An 18,986-nucleotide genomic window follows, 5' to 3' on the forward strand; every position below is an offset into this window, starting at 1 on the left:
AGATGATTTAAGGCACGGCCACTAATGCTATCTTTAAGTTGCACCAATTATAACTACTTCAGTGAAATCTTTGATACATCACTTTATAGTAAATAAAGGAAATATTTGAAGCTGACAATTATTTAGAAAATTCGAAGTTTTGTTGAACTCGGTGGCTTTGTTTGTACGAGCTACCAGCGCTATATTATTGATACAACGTGTAATCTTCAAACGGTTGCTCATTGCAAGTTTTAATTGCCAAAATGACACAGAACTTAACAACTATAAGTCTTAGTATGGCCTTCAACAATGAGCAAAGCCCATACCGTATAGTCAGTTATAAAAAGGCACACAAATGAAAACTGTAAAACAATTCAAACGAGATGTTATCCTATAACTTTTATTCCAAAGTCCGCTCAGGAGGATTGAACACGATAGAAGGAGCACGAGGATCTATTGTCACCGACTTATAAACTGCTTAGAATGCCATAAGAAACGTTCATTTGTGTTCTTCCAGCGTTATGATTGAATGATGTACGACAGACGCTATAAACCCACATTATGGTTTCGAATGAAACTATCCTCAACTCATCTATTTTTTGAAAATAATTAAAAAATCAATATTGGTAAACAAGAAAAACGTAATCCTTATGATAAAACGAATGCTGAACGAAAAATAATCCCGAATTTTTAATTACATTAACAACTCTAAAACACTACAAAATATAAGACATCGCAAGTTCGTATTTATATTTACGACTTTACAAATCAAAAATATGTTTGAAGCAGATTTAAGACGGACAACCTCAGTCCTTATTACTGAGGTTACTTTACTGGATACACCAACTTTATGAAAGTTCATGTTCTTACCATGTAAAATCATAATTTCTTCATCGGTGCCAAGCTTATTTTGGGCTACACAAGTATAATTTCCGTAATCTGCATATGTTATATCCATAACACGTAGGCTAAGCGTCATTCTGTGGTTTCCATCGTTATATATTTCTATTCGATGTTTCGTGGTTGTTTTCAAATCCTTCCCTTTAAATCGCCACACATTGTAGTTATTTGGAAAAGCTGTTATTTGACACTCTAAAATAGTCTCCCTTCCAGGAAATTGTCCTATTCTTCGGTTTTGAAGTTGTATTTCTGGAGGAACTGCATAAATAAAAAAATATCAATCGAAGCCGTATATTTAAGTAATGAAACTAATATTTACACTTCAGTTTTTTTAACATCCCCTATAACCGTTTACTTTTACCTTACAAGTATACCTACATTTTCAAGTTGAATTTGCTTGATATAATAAATAAAATGCATGCCACTTACTAAAAATTGCATTCTGAAACACTTTCAGTACCATGACAAAACACGTTTAGTACAAGAAGATACTGTACGCTCCCAGATTTGAGAGATAATGACGTATCTATCGTTTTTCTTATTGCATTATTTTTTAGAATGATGATACTACTCTAATGCAAAGTTGCTCACCTATTTTCCTACCTTAATTTATGCAGTAACAACTATGTAAATATATATATCATTAGTGCGTCAGATGGAAAGTTCTCATTGTAAATAGTTATACCAAATACAACAACGTCAAATATACTAAATTTATTTAAGCTTTGAAAGTTATCATTCTATGAGGGAATGCATACCGATGATCCATCTTAACTCACAAGATATTACAAGAGAAATACAAGTATAATGTGTAGACCATGACTTCAAAAGACATATATGATCAATTTGCCTATAAAAAGTAAAATAACAATAGCTTAAGTAACGAAAATAATAAAAGGTAAATATGGGTCAAGACAGACCTTATATCTTCTATTGAACACAACCAATGAAATATTAACAGGACGAAAATCTTTTTGTGATGCAAATGAAAACTTCCTACGAAATATCAAAAATGTATTATTAAACAGATGAAATTACTATAAAAAAGTAGTCTTGTCAAACTAGGTAAACATACATGACCAAATTTTATTAATGAACATTGTAGTTTAAGAGAGCTTTAACACCACTCCAAACACGCAAATATTTTGTAAGTCCCTAGAAAGATCAAATTGCAGTTTATTACACGCTCTGTCTCATAATGCAACAAATCGTTAGTATGGCTTAAGTATACATTGTATTGAAGTCGTAATCGAAGGCTTTTACCTAATAAGATTACGTTCCTCGAGTATATTAGAAGAAAATGTGTTTTCGTCTTAGAAGATGTAAATTTTATTCTTTACGAAATTAATCACAAGTGTGATGTATTATTTGGCAAACTATCTATCTTTCACTTGGAAAGATAAGACTCTAAAAAGTGTTATTCTGATCCGACACTGAACTCATTTGGGCCTTAAGATGTGTCGAACTTGATTATCTCTTGTGTGAATTATCATATCAGAAAGGGAAAATCCAATATTGCTTATGCTGTTCAAATCAGCCAGAATAGTCCTAAATTTAATTATAAATAGATTAAAAAGAGAAATTACAAGCAACTGGATGTCTGCTAAATTGTCTCATTACAGAAAAGGGCAAGAAAATTACATTCTGGTCAAAAGAACATACGGTTAGTGATTATTCTACAAAAAATAGTCTAAGTATCATCAGAACGAAGTAAAAAACAACATTGTCTAGTTCATTGATAATCAATGGTGTTGTCACTTAATTGCACTGCAGTTCTCTGAAATACATATACGAATCATTTTTGATGCTCTTCAACTTTTTACTTGTTTGGCTTTATAAATATTTTGATATGAGCGTCACTGATGAGTCTTATGTAGACGAAACGCGTGTCTGGCGTACTAAATTATAATCCTTGTACCTTTGATAACTATATTCCTCTGTTAAATTTCAATCGTTGTAATAAGTTCTAATTGAATTTGCATCGTTATCTTTCAATTTTTAAATTATGCAACAAAAATAGACCAAAACTCATAGCCACTTTATGATGAACAATGTTCTTTGTTAATTCAATTTTAAAAGAATATCAAAATGTTATCTTAGTTTTTTAAAATAAAAATAAAAAAGAATTTTTTAAGTATCTATTTTTTATTTGACTTGTGATTCTTGATTGCCAATTTGTACCTTCTCTTTTTCCTTTAAACGATGCTTACGAATTCGCACATTTCTACATAAGCAAATGACTGTACCCAGGCAGGAATATTACAGTTATTTTCCATTCGTTTGATGTGTTTGATGTTCAAATTATGCATTTTAATTAGGAACTTTCCGTTTTCAACTTTCCATGAAGTTTTGTATTTCTGTTTTTTTCTTTTCAGTTTGTAATAGTGTGAACATTTATTTTACTGAAAACAATAAATGATGTATTTTTATATCACAAATTAGTCTGAAGTTTTAATGAATTGACACAATTATTATAATGGTACTATTCCAGGAATACAGCCAATCGTTATTCCACACCGTTTTATTGTACTATTGTTAAAACAATCAAAGCAACAGGTTTATTCTACCAAAACCCAAACTTTAATGCCAAAAGTATTCCAACATTTTTGTTTTTCAATCCTTACTATTGTATATATTTGTTTGTTAATCTGCTGATTAAATCAAATGGTAATCTCAGTCATAGTACAGCTGAATTAACAAAAAAGGCAAAAAAGGTTTTGTTTTCTATTAAAACATATACTAATTCTCTTGGCAGCCTTCCTATCAGAGTGTCAAATAACTTAGAGTGTCAAATAACTTATTTGACACCTTAGTGAGACCTATATTAACTTATAATTCTGAGATAACATATTTGGACTCATATATAAATAAAGGCAACAGTAGTATACCGCTGTTCAAAACTCATAAATCCATGGACAAAAAACGAAATCGGTGTAACAAACCAAAACCGAGGGAAACGCATTAAATATAAGAGGAGAACAACGACATAACACTAAAATGTAACACACTTGGACAAAATCCCACGAGAATAACAAATATAACATATATATATAACATCAAAACCAAATACATGAATTTGGGATAGACAAGTACCGTGACACGTCTTATCGCAATGTGAATTTACACTCAAAAATAAGAGAAAACAAACGACACAACCTTATAATGTAATACACACAGAAACGAACTACAATATAACAATGGCCATATTCCTGACTTGGTATAGGGCATTTTTAAAGGAAAAAATGGTGGGTTGAACCTGGTTTTGTGGCATGCCAAACCTCGCACTTTTATGGCCATGTGAAATATAACATCAAAATGACAACACAGGACTACAATATATAACATATTTCAAAGATTAAAAAAAGAGCTTTGGTTTCTGGAAAAATTGTGGACCCATTTAATTTTATTGACAAGACTCCAATAGAAAACTTGCATCTTGGTTATTGCAAGTTTACCCTTGGCACTAACAAGAGTGCCTCAAATTTTGGTACAAGGAACGAATTGGGAAGACTGCCCATTGAATGTCATATAAAAACCCAAACTATTATGTATTTAGCAAGGCTTTTCACCTCAAATTTGAATTCCTTATTACATGAATCTGTTCAATTAACTAAAACTTTGGATTCTAGTGGCTCCTAATCATGGTTCACTTTTGCAAAAGATATTCTTTCTGAATCTAACATTGATATGGATAGACTAAAAACCTGTAATAATTTAAAACAATTAAAAAATATTAAAAGCTATATTAAACCCCAAATAAACTCATATTACAACAACCTGTTGATGGATAAGTTGAAATCTATTGACGATAAAAGTAAATTAAATTTTTATAAAGGACTTGAGCCAAATCTATTGATCAAACCTTACCTCTCTAACCCAAACTTTGAATTTAGAAAATTAATTACAAAACTTAGAATCAGTGACCATTCATTACTAATTGAAAAAGGAAGGCATTTTAAAATTCCTTGCGAAGAGAGACTTTGCAAAAAATGCAAAGTACTAGATGATGAGAAACATTTCTTAATAAATTGTTCTCATAATTCAAATATTAGATTAACATATTTTAATTGCATTAACAGAGAAAGTAATTCATTTGCTAATCTCACTGACAATGACAAAGTTATATATATACTTAACCCCATCAACACCAACACAAATGAATAAACTAGGATCCTTTATAAAAAAAGTCAATGGAACTGAGGACAGGGGACCCTTTAATATTTACCTGAATTTGTGTATATATATTGAGTTACTTAGTTATTGTCTTAATTTTTTTTTGTTGTTGTTATATGTCACAAACTGTATAGTTTATATGGCAATAAAACTTTGAATTGAATTGAATTGAATTGTTAATGTGTCTTATGGCGATATTTATATAAAAGAACCAGTTCACATAGATCACCGAATAACTTAAAATTGACTGATTTTATGTGAAAATTGATGTCTATTTTTTTAATTGACATATATTTATCACGAATATTTGTTTTCAATGTGATTTTGTTTGACTTAAAAGATAGATAAAACAGTGATATACGAAACCTCATTGAACATTTATATGTAAAAATATTATCTCCTTGATCATTAGTATATAATTTTTCAGGGAATCGACTGTAAAAATGAATTTATTGGAATGATATCAAGAAATAGTCATTGCGACTTCCTATTTGTAAAATTATCAACACAGTCATCTTCTTTACTATCTTTTGTTGAAGACTTAGTTTGTTGAGTGAATATTTCTAGTTATCTGACTGCTAAACTTACACTCAACTTCCACTTTAATGTCTTTGTTGACCGCTGGTGGTACATCGTTGAAAGCCACACATTCGTAGATGCCATCACAGTAACGAGAAATATTGTGAATGATCAAATATTCTCCGTTCATACCGACTCCTGATTAAAAGTAAAAAAGAAATATTGAAAGAAATATGATTAATGAAAAATCAGTGTTTTCTTCTTATTTAAAATAAGGATATGCACATGAAAAAAGAGAGTGTGTTAAAACTCAATTGAGAAAAAAATAACTTGCTTTGCATTCAATAGGAACTAATATAGGCTTTAGTTTGGATTTGGAAAACAATTTATATTCATACTTAAGCGTTAAATGTTTACATTCCGTTAATGATGTACAAGTAGCTGTCGTTATATTGTCAAAAGATGGAAAGGAAAGGAGGAGGATTTTGTTAGTAAGTGTGTATGTAAAGAGGGATGGGTATTGAATTGTTGTGATTATATTAGGAACTCATATTGGTATATCAAAACTACAGAAGATTTTCTGTGACTATTAGAAATTTATCTACGATTGCTGCTGTGAGAAAATACACAATGAAAGCGTGATGATAAAATGTGTTCAATGTAGAAATACCGGATAAAAGAAATTGATATAACATACGTGTATTAATATTAATATTCAAACCATCAAAACAAAGGCTTCATAAAAGATTCATTTATTTCATCAAATGATTCCTGACCATATCTAAACGTTTCTTCAACGCACAATTTATGAAGCCTTTACTTATCGGATAATTTCAACCAGCTAATTATAGCTTACAAAAAAACTCTAATATAAGACAACTGTTTTGGTGCTACAAATAATTCAAAAATTCCCGTTGAAATTAAGCTTTTGGAAAATAATTTAAGATATAAGACAGATAAAGGAACATAGATTTAATTCCGTCAAAATAAAGCAAAACATTGAAATTTTTTATAACGAATACAGCACACTGATAAAAAACAACAACGGCATTTTGATTAGCGATGAACACATTTGTATGTTAAATGAAGCGTGTATGAAAGGGAATGACAAGACTTCGAAAGGATATCGTCTAAAGTGTCTATAGGAAATATATAAATATACACAGATGAAGGTTTATGTTCCTACTCCGGGAATAATATATGGGAATACGTTAAAAGGCGCAGAAAACTAGGGTTCAAGATATTTGTACTTTTGGTTGCTTATACACTGCACACCAAGCAAATGTGGGATTGAAGAAATCACACGATAGTACCATGTTTTAAAATTGTTGTAAAACCAACCACAGGTGAAGTAGGTACTTCGACAGTAGTAACTGTAAACAAATATATATATATACATCATCAAAATATGTTTTACACAACTGTTTACCATGTTATCCCCGTAGAATACATTAGATTATGAAAAAAAAAAATATAAATATATATATGCAACGTATTTCAAATGAAAAATTGCATAAAAAAACCGACAATGAAGAAGTTTATTTTCTTTGGCTCAAGTTTTGATGATCAATTTTAAAAACGTGATATTTTAAATATATTCAATGAAATATTGGTCCTCTTTTTAATACACACAACCTTTACCTAAAAGTAGTATGAAATTTTTGTTTTAAAAGTCAAAATATTTTGCCAAACTTTAGTCTATAAACTGATATCTCACCATATGTAATGCTATTTTTTTTACAGGTTCTCTCTATATTATATTACTGCAAATAATAAATATAAAAAACCCGAGCCCAGTCGCATTATCTCGCTTCATAATTACATAAAGTACAACAAGTACAATAGTGCACGAAAATAGGTCAACTAAAAAATAAATTCTTTAATCTTTTATTTTATTAATCAAAGATATCACGTTATTTATTGAACATTATTTAAAAGGTATATTTAACATTTCGTCATTTTAACAAAGATTTAAAATGTTCATATCTGCATTGCTTCTAATTTCAATAAAACAGTTCAAGTATTTTACACCTATACTTCCTTACACAATTATGACTGGTAAAACATAGTTACACTCAATCATGTAAATACAGGCACATTCAGTGGTTCAATCTAAACAAAGTGAACACATCACTTGAAACACTGTAAAGTGTAAGTGCTTTGAAAAAAAAGAACGACGACATTAAATGTAAACTGAAATATGATGCTTTCATTTTTCTCAACTATTGCATTTTCCCTTTAAAACATGTTAAATCTTAGTTGTTTGAATTATTTTGATACATAGCTATACATGAATGTGACTATATATATTAATATATTAAGAGCGCAATCAAATGTTACTGGCGGTTAGAAACTGGCAAAACCATGCACGTACACGATTCTGCATATATATGAATAAACAAAAGCATTAAAAAAGCATTTTACAAACAGCAAACATATGTTAAATACAAAAATACATTTTTTTACTAGACTACAATATATAAGACTATTATTCTATTTAGTTATGATTAATGTACATTTAGGCTAAGGTAGCAATCACGCATAATCAATCTTTCATTAGGTAAAGTTATAAAATATTTCTCGTTTGTCTTTCAATAGATGTTCTGTTACCTATTTTCACTAAAAGTTATGCATCATATCGGTTGCCAATGACATGCAATGCTGTATGAAGCTTACTTTTGTCAGGTTCATAAAAAAGTCTAACATTTTGATATTAGCTTTGCGATGGGTCTGGAAATGATTTTGAGCCAGGTCAAACTAAATACTTGAAGAAAATTAGTATCGATGCTTATATACTAGGCAAAACAAATAGAGGAACAAGATGAAAGAATGGTCAACTCGAAGTCAGATTAATGTTACCGATCAATCTCTCTGCAAACTGTTAATCTGTTAATATTGCTCGTCAAAAATTTAAAAAAAAAAGCGGATTGGGGAAGCAGAATATGTTGACATTATCGACACTATGTCATCATAAATATTCAGGTAATAATTAAAGATAAACATTAGACAATTATCAGTCTCAAACCATAGCGAAAGATATGAAAAAGTTGTCATTATTGACATGTCAAATTTAATTTTATCTTTAAAACAACTCAGCGAGTTCAGCAAGGAAGTGCCCATTCGGCAATCCTCGGTAGAATCCGCTTCTCTCCTTCTAGATGAGGATACGGAATCGGCCGAGTTGAGACGAATGAGGAAGTGCCATTTCCAAAAGTAAGCATTATTCATTATAATTTCACAATGGAATGCAGACTGAGTAGTCACGTGAACATACGTGTCCTTATTTTTATATATCTTCATGCTGAATAATTATCTTTTGTTTTCAAATTAGAAAAATGTAAAATATCATCTTCAATTTAGTTAGTTATGATATGTTATAAGTTTTAAATATAAAATTAGTAAAACAATAGTGTCTAACAAATGAAATTTTATATCATTATTTTTTAACCACGACACAGAAGCAAGCTTAGCTATGTGGCTATGCGAAAATAAATAAAAAATAACGTGAATTTATACCTGTTTTGTGAAACGTGTATGTGCATGATGGCCAATAGTTGTAATATGTATGCTTCGTCTGTTCCAACTCTAAAAGTTTAAACATAGAACGAACGATTCAATGAATGAAGAACAAAGGAGCCAATTTGAATAAGTTAATAATTATTAGAGACACTTTCTGAGTATATCATTCATTTATAGCTTTATACAAAATATACATTCGTGGTGTATTATAAAGATAGAATAAGGTTTATATATTAATATTACTGTCAAATAGTGGGTCTGAAAGGATAAAAGTCTTAATAAGTTGAGCTTGCTATTCACTTGTCTCAATAATTTTGGAAGGATACCAAAGAGACATTCGAAGTCGAATATCAACTGACAACGCCATGGTTCCAAAAAAAAAAGAACCAACAGACACACAACTATACACAATTTACAATACGGAAAACTGAAGACTAAAGAAGATAAACCCATAAAAAACTGGGGGTGAACTTACGTGACCCAGCAGGGTAAGCATATCCATCTTTACATATGGCACCTGTCAAGTTGCTCATACAAGTATAAACCAGGTGATAAAACTAATTCGGTAAGTCAAAAAAAAAAGGGAAGGAATTGTAGTTACGACAATTGGAGCATATCCATCGTCATCTTTTAAACAGATTTCCATTATGGTCATCTAACTCGTGATGACGTCCTTAAAATTTACGAAGGGATGATTCAACTTCACCAATCGGAACTCCTGTTAATAGCTACCGTGTGAGTTGCAGTCATCTATAAAGAAATTCATGATCAGAAAAACAAGCCTATGAATATCGATTCAACTGGGAGATATATATATAATACGTAAGCAGGTGCTGCTTTACTTTTGCAACATGGAAATGGACAGTTCACAATTGGGAAAATTAAATCATATCTTTTTTGTAAAGTTTTGATTGTAACCGAACTTCATAGTCAACTTTTATATGTAAGTCAAGATATCGAGACAGACTTTACTTGTGGAAATATTAATCAAGGTTCACAGTAAGCTTAAAAATAAAAAAAACCCAGATATATGTGTTTAAGCATAAAAAATCACTAAAATCTAGGTTGAAGAGGTTTGTCGCTTAAAATGCATTACTTCTGTGAAATTTTAAAATATAGAACACGACCTCGCAAAGTGTTAAAGCTGAGACCCATACGCTTAAAAAGCTGGAGTTGATGATGTTATATTACACTGGAACGATAGGCTTCAGATATAAGTATATGTCATTATCTTTGCTCCTATTCATTCCTAGAAATATCATTAGTTAAAATTGTGGAGAACCTATATATATAATATGGGGTTAATAGGCTGAATTTATTGTAATAAAGGTAGTGGTGTTACATCCATCAATAAAAACAACACAGCGTTGCGGACAAACCTCTTTTTTTTTCTCCCAGACAACACATGAAGTAATTGTAGATCAACAATTGCAAAAAATGCCAAAAAAACCCACTTTCAAAGCTGCAAATAGACCAATGGAAGTTGTTTTTTTATATTGAAAACTTAATCTCTTTGATATGTCGCTGTTCTTAAAGTCACAGGTTACCATAGTCTGTTAGGTCAATTCATTAGGCAGTGTGCTAGTGACCTAATGCGATGTATATTTGATCAGTAAACCCCATATAGAATCAGAGATTCGCTCGCTATAAAGGTCAGTATTTTCATATGGAGTGAGAGATTCACTCCCTATAAGGGGTAAGTCAATTTCAAATGAGATTAAAGCAAACACTCTATATATCGTATTTGGTCACCGGAACACTGTGCAACTAATAGTATGTTGTATGAATCATTGAATTAAACACTTTGACACTGAAAGTGTATCTTTTGGTCCTTTCTTAAAATGTAAATATATAGAGAAATGATTAATGAATGAAAATGTATCCTCGATTTACATATGTGCCAGATATTTGAAGTTTTAAAAATACAAATATCACTGTCATGACTGTGTTTGTGATCTTCGGAAAATGCATGTACCAAGTCATGATTATAAATGTTGTTTTTCATTCGTTCCGTTGATTGATAAGTTTGATTTTGTAAGTTTTATTGACAATTTTGCTTGGAGTTCAGTATTTTGGTCATACTATTTAGTACTTATTACTATATTTGCATACTTTAAATAGATGTTGTCATACACAGAATTGCAACAATATCCTAAATATCTGAAATAAAAATGACGCGCACCAAATAAATCAGAACAGACTCTAATCATTTAAAAGAAATAAAAAAAAATAGTTCATAACTTCTTGCATGTTTAATACTTGTTCATATTACGCCTGTTATAGGTGCATTGCATTTTGGCAACATTTTGTATTTCACTTACAACAATACCAAAAAAAAAAGAAACTCATCAAAGATATCAGGATTGAAATTTTGTATTAAAGCCAGACGCGCGTTTTGTCTACAAAAGATTCATCAGTGACGCTAGAATTAAAAATTAAAAAGGCCTAATAAAGTACAAAGTTTAATGAGCATTGAGGACCAAAAATTCCTAAAAATTAACCGCTAAGGTAATCTATTCTTGATGTAGGAAAGCCTTAGTATTTAGTATTTCAAGAATTCCAAGTTTTGTGAACAGTTAATTTATAATTATGACCTTATCAATGATAAGTCATGTCATCACAGAAGTGCGTTTGGGCCAATTTATAGGTTAAATATAACGGCAACGTTTGAAAACGGTATCAGATGTATACAAGAATATCCAAAATGAGTTAACAAATAAATTCAAAATTATTTTTCATACAAAACTAAGTCAATTAAAGGTATACACTATATAATGGTCACATGTTCGAGTAGAAAAAACTGAGCATAACTAGTTCGGAGATATAATTGAGGAAGAAATACGTCAGTAATTAGTTTAAAGACCTCACATTTAAGATATCCATTGAAAAAAGCCAATAATATTGTTTATGTACAATCAATTATGAATACAAGCATAAATTGATAGCTGTTTGTTTGCTTATCTATTGGCTGCAATAAATTTCCGGAACTCATTCCATTACTTTTCATCGTATTGATTAGAAAAGTATGTCTTTTTGATTCAAAATTACTATGGTATTTTCATGAATGCAAGAGTTGAGACTAAATTAAACATTGATAAAGTGAAGAAAAATGCATCTTACTTTCTTTGGCTTTACTAATGCCATGATCAAGTGGACGTCTATACCAATGGACGGTTGGGGCAGGAATGCCCGAAACGTTACATGTCAAAGTAACAGTGTCCCCTTCTCTGGCAATGATGTCACCGGATGAAAGACTGACGTTGATTTTAGGGGGAACTGCAATATAAAACGAAAATTAGGAATGATAGAGAAATCATTAACTAATACAACATGTAGGACTACAATGCTTACCAGCTTACAGTAATCGTTTTGACTATTGGTTGTACTATTTCTTTTTCCTGATTCTTATTGTAATCAAATGTTCAAATGTTTTAGAGTAACATCTGTGGTTTTAAAGTTATGAATATATTTATATATCAATATAATAGCGTTAGGCTAAATATCAGACGTATATATAAAGCATGGTGTTAGCCTTTTCTAAGCATAGGCTTTGCGATCGAGAACGTATATCATATAGTTGTCATGTATTCAGACATATATAATACAATAGATATTTATGTGTTGCATAGTAAGTAAAATGATAATCCTGAACGACAAACTAAAAACTGATAATTTGCGAGGTAAAGCATGTACTAGGCACTATTTGTTCCATGCTCTTAAATCAATCTCGTTAAAAAACGAACATGAAAGGCATTACTCGACGAACGAAATCTTTATTTTAATAAAGCCTAGTTGGTCGATTGGTCTGTGAGGTTTCAAAGCAAGGTTTTGAAACCCGCTGATGAAAGAACAATAAAAAGTCCTAGTGCAGATTTTCAGAATTAACACTGTTCTGATGGAAGTTTATAACTTATAAAAATAGCTCTGTATTGAAATGACTATATGATAGGGAACAACTATTGTAAATTTGTGACAAACTAAAAGTTAATTAGACGTATATAATTTGTTGATTGTGATGCATAGTGAGCAAAATTACCATCCTTTATAACAAACAAAAACAGTTATACCATCTACTTGCTACTATCAATTAAGTACTGTGTTACAACCCTAGATAAATCCGACGAGGAAAAGCATCCCTTTATTAACGGAAGGTATATTGTTATGAAACGTAAATAACCGAATAGTTTAGGGTTCTGTACATATGATATTGCACACGATGTCACAAAATCGTGTGTTCAAATCTTTCAGAGAGAATGACAAAACCTATGTTATTTACTAACGCAAATTACAGATAGAATAATAGAAACAAAATATATGTATTGTGTTGTGCCAGCCCTTGTTTTCCGATGGAATATTTCATGCATAGAATTGTCACAAATGTTACGATAACTCAACACAAACAGAAAATCGTATTAAAGCCCTCAGATTTTGTTCAACGTGTACGAATAAAAGATAAAATAAAAATAAAAAATAACCGAACAAAATAATATTTCACTTATTCTTGTTTGTATCAGTATTGCTTTACAAATCCTAAGACTTTCATAAATCTCTTATTGAAAGACTTTTATTTATAATACTAAAATAACGAGGTCCAATTTATCAGCCGTCATGGGGTACAAACGACAAATCAAAGAATTTAACCGTATATATAGCTAATCCTATAAATTACACCACTCCAGACCCTTTTGTTTTCCACATAATTAATATTGCCAATAATTAACAAGGTTCGGTTCAAATCCGATACCGATACCAATAGTATATTCACCTATTACCCTATTACCTTATCTGTACGTTTCGCATCTGACAAGCGCACCACCAAACGGTGTATTTAGGATTTTGCTATATACACGGGTCATACTCACAGGGTTGACACTACTAAATTCAATCATTGTCAAATGGTTCCCTATTGTAGTATTTTAATCAGTAAGACTTTCTAAGATAACAATACGAATACTAAAAATCTGGACTTAAAATAAGGCGTATAGGTACAGTTTTCAATTTGTTAGCGGGCATGATGAGAAACAGCGAATAAAAGAATTCAACTTTATTCATAACTAATAAAGAACATTGATCTTGATCAGAAAATACACCATTCCAAGCCCTTTTGTTTTCCAAATAATTAATATTACCAATAATTGATAAGTTCCAGGTCGACGGGTTCAAACAGAAAGATTTGAAAGCAGAGAAAACTGTGCATCAATACTAAAATAAGGCTAACGCATAGTTATATACTTTAATTCAGTAACGGACCCGCGATATCACGGGTGTGTTCTAGTTTATAAATAAATATATATATACAACTCGTCTAAACATCAACCTAACAATGTTAGATCTGTAAATTTGCTTTCGCAAATTTTTTGTTCTTCCCTCATCGAGATTCGAACCCATGCTACTGAGATATCGTGACACCAAATCGCCTGCACTGTAACTAGCGCGCTAGACCACACGACCTCCTGGGCTTCATAAAAAATGAAGCTTTCGGTGGCCGGGAGTTACCTTTCCACGTCAGTTTTAATCTAGCGTCGTACTACAGTACATGATATATAAGGCATGAAGATGTATATATGTATTCCTCATAATAAAATAAAAAAAAAAAACAACCAACAGAAAATTTCAGAAAGCATCGAATCGCCAGGAAAGAAATTTGGAGTAAGATGCAATGAAAATTCAAAATAGACAAAACAAAAAATGGAATTTTCTTTATCATACTTTTTTAAACCATTTTTTTTTGCGGAAATCTATATTATTCCAGTTGTTTAACATATGAGAGATATAGAATTGTTAAATGATCGACGGGAGCTTCAAACACATTGGACCGTGAACAGCACTACTGAAATGCTGTCAGCATGAATCACATAAAATAAAATGGATGATGTGAGATACAAGCAAGGTCAACACTGAGTAGAAATACCGTATATATTCAAATTATTCGATCATTAGTCGGAACAAAGGGACTTGCAGTTTCTGACAACTCATCAATAAATGTTTTAGTCATATAAAAGGTATACACAGAAGGGAATAAATACAAAGGGTAGAAGCTTAATATTTTACACCTTGTAAGAGTGCTAAGTGTAAATGTATTCCATAATTTAGGATGATTTATCACAAATCGACTCTTGGAAATGTAATTATATCTCCTAAATAATGGTTTTATGCTACCAGAGAAGAAATCAGTGAACAAACCAGTTTCCTTTACTTTTTTGTTGTTGTAAATGCTAGGGAATATTACTTTGAGCAACTGAATATCAACTAATCTACTAGGAGTTCCACAGAGAACTTTTCAATCTAATTGAATTGCAACATACACCGAATATTTTTTGTAACAATGTGAAGACTATCGTTTAAAGACTGTGAATCCCATGATTCAAAATGTACATGAACATTATTCAATTGTTGAATCCCTGTGTGAACAATTAACGTCCGTTACTTCGTTATATATAGTGTACTATAAGGAAAGGATATGATGCTTCATATTAATTTAATCACAATTGTCAATCAATAAATGTTAGATACACCAACAACTATTTTAATCCTCTGTGATAAATTACACATACTAACTATTTTACACAAGACAAAAAATGTAATATCTTAAATACCTAGCACATGTAGCATAACTGTTTTCGTTTTGACTGGTTTTGTGTTAATTTGGCAGACGTATTTTCCAGCGTCTTCGTACTTTACGTCATGAATCAGTAAATTCCAGTCATTTGTAAATGGTCTTTCTATGCCTATTCTATCATCGTCTATTATCCGTCCTATATCGTAGGTAAGCAAAGTAGAAAATCTATCCGTCCAGACGACCTGTAGCAAAATAATATTTCAACATGTTATTATGGCAACTGGTAAAAATTGTATTTAGCAAGCATCTGTTTGTATAATATTAAAGGTACTTAGTAATACATGAAATTTATGTGAAAATGATTCTATAAATTGACAAAATATCTCGATGACCTTTATCCGTAATGGTATCTACATGTATACATTACCATATTAACGCTGAGTCCTTCACACTGACATGTCGAATTATTTACATATATGAGTTGGAAGTTAAGTCCCTGAAGAGTTTCAATGGCCGAGAAAAACAACCGTTAACCATGCATTTACCCTGAATTCATCTGCTTTTATCAGCTCTTAATCGAACAATTTTACACTGAAGGAATAATCTAAACCTAATTCAGAAGTTTGAGCGCGTAATAAAGTTTGACACTGTCAGCATGTGACAAGACTTTGATGTTTTATAGTGTTAAAGTCGAACACTCGATAATTATATAAGAACATTTTAACGAACTTGTGTTTTAAAACTAGCCATTCGATTTTACAGCTGGTAATTTAGTTGAACTGATAATTATACAATGCGAAAGATAATTATAAATAAAGGCAACAGTAGTATACCGCTGTTCAAAACTCATAAATCCATGGACAAAAAACAAAATCGGGGTAACAAACTAAAACCGAGGGAAACGCATTAAATATAAGAGGAGAACAACGACACAACACCGAAACGCAACACACACAGAAACGGACCAAGCAACAGACAAAACACCACGAGAATAACAAATATAACATCAAAACCAAATACATGAATTTGGGATAGACAAGTACCGTGCCACGTCTTATCTCAAAAATAAGAGAAAACACAAACGACTCAACGTTAAAATGCAACACACACAGAAACGAACAATATTATAACAATGGCCATCTTCCTGACTTATAAGTGGTGGCTTGTGAAACATTTATTTGTAGCTACGTTGTGGAACTATAATATACATTGATACGCTTAAGGACTTGAAGGTTGATTAAACTGTTAGATATTGCTTTAGCTGTTTTAATATTTAATTACAGTGTAATTTGTTTCCACGATTATACGAATTATGCCTTAGTTCCGAAAAGGGAAATTTAAACATACAAAACCGTATTCAATTCTGGAATTGAACTGTCGTTATATTTTATGATTTTTAAGATGTACGTTCATTAACCAGTTTATTGTGGAAAAACATGTTAACATTGTGAGGTTCGAAAGGTTCTTTCATTTCAAAGTACCGTTAGAACCAAAGTTAACCATGTACATAAAGCCAAACCATACTATGTGTTTTAGTTGAACAAGAGTCCACTTTGAAAATAAGACCTTACTGTTAACTGAGACTTAGACTTATTTTAAGCCGAATTTAAATATTTTAATGTCAGGGTGATAGACTTGCGTTAATGTGATAACTAATACTTATACATGTAGATAACTATACGGGTACAAGTTCATTGATATATTGTCCATTTATATAAGTATGTGCCTCTCTAAGTCATCACCTTTAACATGATATGAATAGATATTGGAGGAATACAATTGGTCAGTTGAATTAAAAAACATAAAGTCTTCAACTGTTTCGGTCCTTATATATTCTTGACGTTCATGTATTCGGCTTTTAGCGTTCCTCATGAAGTAAATCAAGAAAAAAGTACAGACGCATTACATTTATAAAGTTATGTTTTATTTGTTGATACCTCTGCTGACCTTAGATGGATTTTGCTGTTATTTAAGGACCTTTCATAATATGATAAGGCTGTTTGTACTATGTTATAAATTCTTAATTCATAAATTATTTCGAATACGGATTGTCGTCGTATCAAGACTAGTATAGGCAAAACATGATTGCTATTAGTGAGACGGAAACTGAACAAAACACCTAAAGTTAACTTTTGATTTTCATTGGCTTATTTTCCCGCCTAATTCTTGTCAATCTTTTTTAGTCTTGTGCTTTTTGATGGTCAGTCTCCTTTTAATTCTTTAGAATTTCCTTTAAAAAAACACTTTACATATTTTTTTGTAATTTATTGATAAGAATTTAAAATCATAAATCAATAGGAAGAATTTTCGATTATTTTCATTTATATTGAGTATGTAAAATTTTCATGGTGGACTATTAATCCTGATGGAAACATTGGCTCAATAGTCAGTGCTTTGGACATGATTCCCTTGCATGAATACAGACGTTATTATGAAACTAAGGTTCACGAAGTTGACTATAGTTGATATGGCATAAAAGTTTAGAACTGGGTAAATACAACTGCTGGTGGAGACTAAGTCACTAAGGATATTATCAGCTCAGAAGTGAATGCTTCGGTCCTGGCAAGATTTATAACAAACCTTTCTTAAATTTTGTTTTGATAAATTCAGAAATTATAATGAACTCTCTAAGGCAAAGTTGGCCGTATAGAATTTTAATGTTGGTCATATAGTTCTTCTCGTGTTTCGGTACTTATACATCCTTTGCTTCCGAATTTTTGTCTTTGGTCATTCCGGGTGGCAGTAAATCCAGAGAAAAAAACGCTTCGAACGCAGGCAATTTATTAGATGTTGATGTCATCATGTCAATGTTTATGAATAAATATGGACAACAGTAGTATACCGCTGTTCAAAATTAATAAATCGATAAAGAAAAAAACAAATGAGTTATGCATATATTTTCATAGCAGTTTTTCTTATTCTATTGATAAAAAGTAGTCCCTTATTACAAGATAGGGTCAATTTTAGTACAAAGTTGTATTCATAAACACCCATATAAGATAGAAAACGACATAATTCTTTGGTTCCTTGACTACAGCAATGACAAATCAGATATGATAACTTGGAGTTTCTTGAAAACAGCAATGGTAAAGTGTTTATTACTATTATAATATCAGGGGAGAAACAAAAATAGTGGGGGTCAAAAGAAAGGATCCTATTTCAAAGATCTGGTTTTAGCTTTTCTAAACTTATGGATGCATTGATAACCATAATGTAACTGAACAATAACAGTCAAGATACAAATTATCAAAGATAAATATACTTAACAATATCTAGACTTGACTCAAGAGAGAGAACTATGAAAGTACATCAAGTCAAATGACATAGGGATAAATGA

At 31.0% G+C, this 18,986-nt stretch overlaps 1 protein-coding gene across 8 annotated transcripts in view; it reads right to left on the reverse strand.

Annotated features, from left to right (window-relative positions):
* LOC139519898 (limbic system-associated membrane protein-like) overlaps window positions 1–18,986 on the reverse strand; it is a 75,270-nt gene that overhangs the window by 10,886 nt on the left and 45,398 nt on the right. For 3 of the 8 annotated variants that reach the window (XM_071312195.1, XM_071312192.1, XM_071312191.1), the window contains exons 3-8: window positions 15,687–15,891; window positions 12,211–12,366; window positions 9,088–9,156; window positions 6,885–6,944; window positions 5,641–5,769; window positions 850–1,137 (exon numbers count right to left, since the gene is read on the reverse strand). In XM_071312195.1, coding sequence (XP_071168296.1) covers window positions 850–1,137; window positions 5,641–5,769; window positions 6,885–6,944; window positions 9,088–9,156; window positions 12,211–12,366; window positions 15,687–15,891 — 907 coding nt within the window. The remainder of the gene's footprint in view (window positions 1–849; window positions 1,138–5,640; window positions 5,770–6,884; window positions 6,945–9,087; window positions 9,157–12,210; window positions 12,367–15,686; window positions 15,892–18,986) is intronic. The other 5 variants (XM_071312197.1, XM_071312194.1, XM_071312193.1 and 2 more) reach the window with 2 other exon arrangements.

The sequence above is a fragment of the Mytilus edulis genome, chromosome 4 (assembly GCF_963676685.1).
Source record: "Mytilus edulis chromosome 4, xbMytEdul2.2, whole genome shotgun sequence".
Taxonomy (NCBI): Eukaryota; Metazoa; Mollusca; class Bivalvia; order Mytilida; family Mytilidae; genus Mytilus; species Mytilus edulis.